At 51.9% G+C, this 9,342-nt stretch overlaps 1 protein-coding gene across 1 annotated transcript; it reads left to right on the top strand.

Moving 5' to 3' along the window:
• Nucleotides 1–129: 129 nt before the first annotated feature.
• Nucleotides 130–8,326, top strand: RRP7A (ribosomal RNA processing 7 homolog A). The gene is made up of 7 exons (XM_037883157.2): nt 130–299; nt 1,592–1,734; nt 4,375–4,500; nt 4,757–4,880; nt 5,910–6,007; nt 6,779–6,977; nt 7,796–8,326. Exons 1-7 carry the CDS (start codon nt 236–238, stop codon nt 7,879–7,881), a joined length of 840 nt encoding a protein of 279 aa, XP_037739085.1. The 5' UTR covers nt 130–235; the 3' UTR covers nt 7,882–8,326.
• The last annotated feature ends 1,016 nt before the right edge of the window (nt 8,327–9,342 follow it).

Below are 9,342 nucleotides of genomic sequence, written 5' to 3'. Positions count from 1 at the left end.
ACCCTCGCACCCGGGGGGCGGGGGGGCGCACGGACTGGCTCGCGGGGCTCCGAACGGCGCCGTTCTTCTGAAGCCCCGCCCCCTACCCAATCCCTGCGTGACGCCGGCTCCCCCCCCGCCCAGCGCGAGGGGGATGACGCAAACGCTGGCCCGCGAAGGGACTACAGCTCCCGGCGGCCCCTGCGCGCCCCGGTGTCCTGGCTGCTGAGCTGACGTCACCGACCGGGAGAATAAGATGGCGGCCGGCAAGGGGAAGCCTGTGACGGCCGCAGCGGCCGGGGCTCCGGCAGGCTACACGGGTAACGGGCTCGGGCTGGGGCTGGGGCTGGGGCTGGGGCTGTCTGTGGGAGGGGTTTAAAGGGGGGAACATCTAGCCCGAAACCCCGGGGTCCCCCCGCCCCAGCGTAGCCATAGGGGCTGGTCAGGCCCAGCTCTCCCCTCACGCGCCGCCGGACGCGCAGGAGCCCTCTGGGCCCCGCTTCTTACACCCGCGCCGCCGCCTGGCCTGGGCGCGGGTTGCTCCGCACGCCGCCGTCCCCGCGCCTGCCTGCCCGCCCCGCAGGGCACCGGTCCCGTGGCGCCCTCCCTGGCCTGGTGCCACAGCACAGCCAGAAGCTCCAGTGTCATGAGCAGGGATCCCCGTTTTCTGTGATGCCCCCCGGTCCCCCGCCACAAAAAAATTCTTGGATTAAAAAACCATAAGTCTGTGTCTCCCCCCCCCCCCCAATGATTAAAATGAAACGCTGAGCTTAAGTTTCCCTACCCACGTTATGTACAGGTATCAACTGAACACAAAAAGAAAAGGAGTACTTGTGGCACCTTAGAGACTAACCAATTGATTTGAGCATAAGCTTTCGTGAGCTACAGCTCAACTGAACACAATGTTTCACTGATTTATTTACAATTTTTAAACAAGCTGCCATCAATTATTATAATAAAATTAACAGACTTGCTCTCTGGCCGCCCAGCTCTGAAGGCAATACCATACCAAACCAACTTTATTTCTGTGCTGCTGCTGGCGGCGGTGCTGCCTTCAGAGCGGGGTTCCAGGCCAGCAGCTGCTGCTCTCCGCTCTGCCTTCGGAGCTGGGTGGCTGGAGGGTGGCAGCTGCTGGCCAAGCACCCAGCTCTGAAGGTGGCACTGCTGCCAGCAGCTTTTCATGCTCTCCTCCCCTCCAGAATACATTCCAGGCACCACACACCCACCCACCCCCAGTTTGAGAACCTGTGGAATATGTGATACTGGTACTTCCAGTAAAATGTAGTTAATATATGTTTTCATTTTGTCACAAAACGTAAAATTTAAAGAGTCTGTAAAAATGCAAATTCTGTGTGTTTTCCATGGCAAATGGATTTCTAGGATCCCTGGTTATGAGTAAAGCACTTTGCACCTTGAAGCACTTTCCTGACTTGTCAGGACTGGTGGGTGTTGAGGGAGATTCAGAGATTTATTTGTGGGAGCCAGGTAGAACCTAGTTAGGCAATGACTGCAACTGATGGTGTTGCCTCCTAAAATACTTTCTGGAACTTGATGCTCTGCTGAAGTCAGTTGCTGTAAATTGCTACATCTCTTTAAAAATTGTCCCTTTTAGCCATTCCAGTTAAGCTTTCTGAGAAGCAACAGTCACCTCACTACCTGTATGTGAAGGAGCACAAAGTCAGAGAAGGCACCGACACTACCTACCCTCCACACCGTACTCTCTTTGTCCTTAATATCCCCCCGTATTGCACAAAGGTAAGTTGTTAGTAGGGTTGTCAACTTTGGTTCGACAGATTGCTGGAGATTTCATCACATGCCATAATCTTTAATTCCTGGAGACTCCAGGACAATCCTGGAGGATTGGCAACCCTAGTTGTTGGGCTGGAAGAGTTATGAAAGGAATATGTGAATGTGGTCTTTTTACTGGGGGCTGAAGCATAACCAGAAGAGCAGAGAGGGATGCTGTAACAAGTACAGGAACTCCTCACTTAATGTCGTCCTGGTTAAGGTTGTTTTGTTGTTATGTTGCTGATCAATTAGAGAACATGCTCGTTTGAAGTTGCGCAAGGCTCCCTTATAATGTTGTTTGGCAGCTGCCTGCTTTGTCCACTGCTTGCAGAAAGAGCAGCCCGTTGCAGCTAGCTGGTGGGGGGCTTGGAACCAGGGTGGACTGGCAGCCCCCCCATCAGCACCCCACTCCCCTAAATGCCCCGTGTGGCAGCCGCCCAGCAGGCTATCAATTGCCAGGCAGTTCAGCTGTCCCTCCCCCCCACTGCCATGTGCTGCTTCTGCCTTGGAGCTTCTCCTGGGAGCCTCCTGCTTGCTATGCAAGAGGGGAGGGGAGGGGAAGAGGGGTGCTAATGCCAGGGTGTCCCCCTCCCTCCACTCCTTTACCCCATCCCCACAGAGCACGGGGACACATGATAGGGCTCAAGACAGAGGGAACTTGCTGATCTACTTAAAGGCAGTCTACTCAGAGAGGGGTCAGCATATTTAAAGGGGCAATGTGTCTCTCTCACACATGTGTGCACATACATGGTGTCTGTCTCTCTCACACACGTGCGTGCACACACACGGTGTCTGTCTCTCTCACACACGTGCGTGCACACACACGGTGTGTGTCTCTGTCTCTCACACACATGTGCGCGCACACCACAGCACTTTGGAAAGTGGAGGGAGTGGTGCACTCCAGTGGGATAGCGTGGGTTCGTTAGCATGGGTCCAGTTTCCGCAGGGAATGTTTGCAGCCACTGCCATGCATCTATTGTGTTTCCTTCCTCCGTTTGTGCTGCCTTGTAGAGTGTGAGGCGACATTAACAACAATGTGTTAACCCTTGAGGGCTCAGCCAAGTGCCAGTTCATCATTTAGCAGTAAGGCATTCCCTGGGAAATATCCCACCCTCTGACTCCATTACCTCAACCAAGCTTCCCAATCATCATTGCTATGTACAGTATTAAATTGTTTGTTTAAAACTTATACTCTGTGTGTGTGTGTACATTTATTTATTTATTTATTTCTCTGGAACCTAACCCTCCCCCCCTTTACATTAATTCTTATGGGGAAATTAGATTCGCTTAACATTGTTTCACTTAAAGTACCATTTTTCAGGAACATAACTACAACATGAAGTGAGGAGTTACTGTATGTTAGTACTTGTATGGGAGAGCTGCACGGTCCAAACGGTGGTGCAGGGAGAGGGTGATGATGACATAGTAAAGGTCGTGCTTCCCTCTGAGGCTTTGTCTAGAATAAGGAAAAATGTGTTTTGTTTGTTAGCTATAACCCCATTTGAAATGCCATTTGGGATCTAGTATAGATGCAGTTTAATACCTTTTAAACCCAGGTTAGCTAGTCAAAGACAACCATAGTGTGGAGCCAAAAGTTCACCTTGACTAGCTAACGAGTTTTTGTAAAATCACCCTTTGTTCTCGTTACTAGTTACAGGGGGATCACTGAAGCCCATGTCTGTCTTTCTTGCCTGTAAGAAAGATAAATTTGCCTGGTGCTCATCCCATTTTGTGACTAATCCAGTTACCATGGGAAGTTGCCACAGATTTGCCCGTGCAACCACCTCAAGGGAGCTGCAGTGCTTCTGGAGCTTATTGATTCTACTAGGGACTCTGTTACACCAGTTCCACAAGGAAACTGGTGTAAGCTTGTTCAATCAGCACAGAGGTGTAGGATATCATTGCATTTAAAGGTCCAACTGATAGGCCATCTCACTGACCAAAGGATTAGCGGGGCTTCATAGGAGCTGGGTTTGATCTTCATTCCAATCTCACTCCTAAAATGTGTCTGTGCTTCAAAAGTTTGTGCATCTTTTTTGGCCATGATGCAGCTACACAGAAGGATAAGCTGATACAGACACAGCTTAGGAGTTCTTGGCACTGTGTTCTGAAAATCTGCTGTGAGCAAATCTTTTCTAACAGCGATGAAAACATGTGAGTCCTGTGCTCACTATAATTTATCCCAGAGCAGTTGCACCACTATTTGAAAACAGGTACAAAACTTGAGTGTGTGCACTCCCTTGTGGGCTGAGGGTGCTGCAGAGGCTAGGTCTGGCTCCTTAGTGGTAGTTGCGCTACCAGATGGGAGACCCAGGCGAGGGGGGCTTGCTCCTTGATCCACCAGTTGCAGGAAACATTGTGAGGCATCAAACTCTGCCTGTGAGGGGAATATCAGAGGGCTTCCTTGTCACTCAGCATTGACAGCTGCAGATGAGTACAGGGAGAGGGTTATAAACCATCCTCTGCTGGGAGGATGGTGATGGCTGCAGTGTGGAATCTTTGCAAGTAGGAGGGAAACAGGTACAGTGGAGTGTGTAGCCTCCACCTCCCCACGGGAGGGCCCACCGGTGAGCCCTGGTCACTTTTCTCTCTCTCCCTTGTATTAAGGCATGTCTGTCCAGGCTGTTTTCTTGCTGCTCATCTGTCCAATCTGTGAACGTGTGTGAGAAACCGGGGCCACGAGAGAAACCAGAGGCGTCCAAGTCCAAATTCTTCAATCTCAAGACAGTTCCGGTAAAGCTCAAGGGAGACTCTGAGAGGAGCAGAGGGAAAGGGGGCATGCTGTAGGAGCTAGGATGGAAAGAAACCTGAGGTGTTGGTGGGGAAAGAGGCCTCCTGAGGGATTCTTCAATTTTTTTTAACTATCTCCTGGCAACCCCAGTGCTGGCTGGAGCCTTATTTCTCTAATAAAGCTGCTCGTTCTGTGGAACTGCTCGCTCTGAGGGTGCTGATTGTCACTGACTGTACCAATGTGCTGCCTTTTCCCTAGGGATTCCGAGTGGCTTACGTGGTGTTTAAGAATCCGGCTGGGATACAGGCAGCCAAGTCCCTATCACTGCAGGGCCCTCTGGTGATATCTTCAGAGAGTCACCCTGTGAAAACCGGTATCCGCAGTAAGTCATCTGGTGCTCTCCAGACTTGTCGGGGGGAGGGTGTATTGGAGGGGTGTCTCATCTTGGCTATACCCCGTGCCATAAAAGTGCCATCCAGGTTGTGTGTCAGTCACCCCTCAACAGTGATTCTCACGTGCCGCATTGTCCAGCTTTTCCCCTGTCCCTTCTCCTTTTGTTCTGCATTCCCTGTATTCCTCACTCATCCCACATGGAGCTTCTCATGCTAGTGGGAGGACTTAGTTCCTGATCACAGGCTCCATAACCAGCCACTCTGGAAGGGGTGGGGAGGTCTACAAGGGAGTTGCAGTTGTCACCCTTGTATGGTGCCTTGGTCACTCAAATGGTTGTGCGGCCCTTATCCATAGTCTTTCAGTATCTTCTCTGGTTTGGGGGAGTTGGCCTTGACTTGCTTACAACTGAGAATGAGACTAGTCCCCATTCCTATGGCACCATGCATTGAAAGATCCCAGTGTGCTTTACTGACATGAATGAATTATCCAGCTGGGAGCACAGTCCATGGCAGAGCCAGGATTTCCTGTGCTTTGGCGGCTCCTCCTGCTGATGCTGACATCCTCGCTTTATTTAGAATGATGTGATGCACTGTAAGGAGATGTTAGGTCCTCACAGCAGAGGATGTTAAATTTGACCTTTGAATGTTTAGGGCCCTGGCTGGCTTGTGTAGTGGGGCATGAAGCCACTCTGCTCTGACATGGGATTCTCCCTGGCCCTAGATGTGAGTGGCTCTCTGCTCTCCTCTCACAGCTGTTTGTTGGCCTGCGTGAAAAGAGCTGGCAGGCATCAGCCCAGATCACAGTGAGAAAGGTGCCTGGGTCCCACAAACCACTGTGGCCACATTTGTCACTCATTGGCTCCCTTGCTGGCTATCTCAGCAGGCAGGCCCTGGAGTGATGACGTGGAGACTGACTCCCTCTCTGGTCCCTAGAGTTGTTCTGTCCAGGGCTGCATTGAGGTATCTTGTTGGGGGTAGGCTCACTGCAGAGCCGCTGACCTCTTCCCTCCTTGTCTCAGAGTGGATCGCCAGTTATGCAGCTTCAGTGGTGGATCCGGCAGAGCTGAAGGCTGAAGTGGACACCTTCATGCAAGCCTATGATCAGAAAATAGCAGAGGTAGGAAGGGCTGATGAGATAAACCAGGCAGGTGCTTTCTTAAGGGATTCTCTGTGCCTTGCAACTCCTTGGGGATTGTCATTGCTGACTGGCCTGTTCGACAAAGCAGCTCTTTGAGCAGCAGCAGGAATGCCTCAGTCTTCCAGTATGTCACATGCTGTCATAGAATCATAGAATATCAGGGTTGGAAGGGACTTCAGGAGGTCATCTAGTCCAACTCCCTGCTCAAAGCAGGGCCAATCCCCAATTTTTGCCCCAGATCCGTAAATGGCCCCCTCAAGGATTGAACTCACAACCCTGTGTTTAGCAGGCCAATGCTCAAACCACTGAGCTATCCCTCCCCGCTGTCAGTTTGTCCGTGCTCTTTATCGGGGTAGCTGGCTGGGCAGGGCCTCCTCTTTGGGCCCAGGGTTGCCATCTCCCAGTTGCTGGCAGGCAGCGCCCAGGCACTAGGTCTGACCAGGTTCCATTACCCTCCCCATAAGCTGTGGTATAGTTACCACAAACACACCAGCTCTTGGGTGACCCAGTGCCCCCACTGGCTGGGATTGTAGTGCTCACATCCTCAGCCACTTTGCATTACAATCCTACAGCTCCCCAGAACGCTACCCTGGGCCTTCTCGCATGGCAGAGCAGCAGGTGCTGGGATTTTCCACACCCTTGGGGTGTGAGGGAGGTGTTTGCTGAGTGACAGCCTCAGGAAGCTGTTGTGGAATGGAACCAGTTGGCTCATGACTAAGCTTCATTTTCTCCCTCATCCTCCTCACGTAGGAAGAAGCCAAAGCAGAGGAGGAGGAGGGTGTTCCGGATGAGGAGGGTTGGGTGAAGGTAACACGGAAAGGCCGAAGGCCTGGTCTCCCCCGGACAGAGGCTGCCAGCTTGCGGGTGCTGGAGAGGGAGAAGCGAAAAAGAGCACGCAAGGAGCTACTCAACTTCTACGCCTGGCAGCATCGTGAGACCAAGAGAGAAAGTGAGTTGTGCAGGCAGGGGGTGACTATCTCCTTGTTCCCAAGCGTCACAGTCTGAACACCCCCCAGTCTGGGTTCTTTGTTTTGTCACCAACACTGTGACGGGTGAGAGTGGCCACCACTGCTCTCCCGAATTCCAGGCACAGCTGCAGGACAGCCAGCCGCACCACTTCAGGCTGTGATCCTGTCAGATCTTCAAAGCTAAACGGGGTTGGTTCTCTGGTCAGTATTTGGATGGGAGACCTATGAGGAAAACCCAGAGAAGTGGTGTTGATTCAGATGGTCACATTTTCCCCTTCCTAGTTAGTGCAGAAGTAATACCAAGCAGAGTGCTGTGGGGTGCTTGGGTTGCTGTCTGAATGGGACATGATCATGAGATCCTTGCTGTCTTGTTCTTCTTGATTTGATTCCATGCTAGTCTTTGTAAGAATATGTTTGCTAGCCTCTGTCTCCTTTCCAAATTCCTGTTTAGGTGGCTGTGTTCTCAGTTCCCCCTTGAATTCCCAGTGAATATAATTTTCACTGGCTGCCTACAGGCAACTGTATAAAAGTAAACAGTGTCATGGTCCACCCCAGATGGAACTGCAGCGCAGCGGTAGACAAGTGAGTCCCTGTATATGCAGCACCAAATTCAGCACTGATGTAATGGGAATTGCATCCACTTAACTTGAGTGGCTGAGCCTGCTTGTGCTGGGACTAAACTTGCTTCCCAGTCAGTAAAGAGCTTTTGAGAGCTGCCAGGGTACAAAGCTCTCAAGAAAGGTAAATTTGCTGCTCTTGGTAATGTGGCCATACCCAACCCCCCTCTTCATCCTTTCAGACATAGCCCAGCTGAGGAAGAAGTTTGAGGAGGACAAGCAGAGGATTGCACTGATGCGGGCCCAGCGCAAGTTCCGGCCATACTGAGCCACTCTGGGCACTGCCACGTCCTTGGATATTTCCGTGGAAGGGCGCGTTGAGAAGTTTACAGACGGAGCACGTTGAGGGGCCTCTAGGAAGTGCAGTGACACCAATTTGTTCCCTCTGCTGTAACCTGGGCCCTAAATGGGAAATCCCTGGTGGTTACAAGTGGTGGGCCGGGTGGAGCTCTTCATCTGCTGAACATGCCTCTAGTGGCAGCAAGCCCAGCACAGAGACTCCCATTAGCATGACTCATGTGCAGTTCACAGGCTGCCGCCCCTCCTGTTTTCTCTTAGTGCACTGTCTCCTCTGGACACCCGTGTTATACCAGTTCCCCCAGTAAGGGATGAGACCCACCCCCACTCCTGGATGACTGCAGGGGGGCTGCTGCTGAATCAAAGGCAGCAGAAGTCCACTGTACATGAATTGTAAATAAACTGCCCGTTTCCTATGTGCCGCCCTATTGCCTTTGTCAGCTCGCAGCTCTCCACATGCCTGCTTGAGTGGATGACAGGGCGGGAGGCCAAGCTAGTGTATTGCCTGCCATGGTGAGGCTCCTCCCCCTCCCCCACTGAGATGGGCACTTGTGACTCAGGGTTGGGCAGAGTTGCTCTTTCACAGAAACTGCTCTTGTTTGGAAAGTGGGGGGAGGGGATGTGAGGGCTGGTGGTTGCAGGGGGAAATGCTCCTGTCCCCCTTAGGCCTTGCCCTGTGGCAGGTTTTCAGAAACAGCTGGGTGTGAGTGCTGTGCTGGTGCTTGCAGGCTCACAAGGCAGGTGTTCCTGCTTCCCTCCCTGCTGTCAGGGATGTGGAGCACTAGAGTCCCCCATGGGCCTTCTGCTTGTTGCCTTTAGGGTACTGAGCTACTCTGGCTTATCCTCTGTTTCAGTAAATTCACAAGACAGTGTCAAAGCATCTTGTGTTTCTGACCAAAGGGCTGGTGCTCAAGGAGGCCTCTCTGTAGAGCTTTGTCTGGGGGAGGGAGCCCCCGCAGGCCCATGATTCTCCCCCCACAAGCCCCTCGTACGCTTTCTTTCAAATAAGGGTGAATCTGTTTTAACAGTCCAGGTCGCTTTTGGAGTAAGTGGCCCCCTTTATTACAACTAGGCTATTGCTTGGTTAGTGCATGGGAAGAGTGTGACCTCTTTTGATCACCTCTGGGGTCATTTACAAGCTAATGGATAGCTCAGCTTTGAGTAGACGCTAGAAAATGCATCACAATGGCTGCTGCTCATAGCCTAACTCTGTGTATTCCTACAGGGTTGTCTGTCTCCCTCAAGCAATGCCACCCTTTACTCCCGTCGTAATACCAGATTGTGGCTTTTTGCTCAAATGCTGTACTCTCCTCAGAAGCCCCTGACACCTGCCTTCTGGGAAAGGGCAAGCTGCAGCAGCCTTTCCCAGTGCAAGAAGTGCTCTGGTGTCTTGGCTCTGCGTGAACATTGATTCATGGAAGCCAATTAGTCT

Source organism: Chelonia mydas, chromosome 1, assembly GCF_015237465.2.
Source record: "Chelonia mydas isolate rCheMyd1 chromosome 1, rCheMyd1.pri.v2, whole genome shotgun sequence".
In the NCBI taxonomy this organism is placed as follows: domain Eukaryota; kingdom Metazoa; phylum Chordata; order Testudines; family Cheloniidae; genus Chelonia; species Chelonia mydas.
Note: the sequence above shows the minus strand (reverse complement) of the source record. Positions and strands in the feature narration are given on the sequence as shown.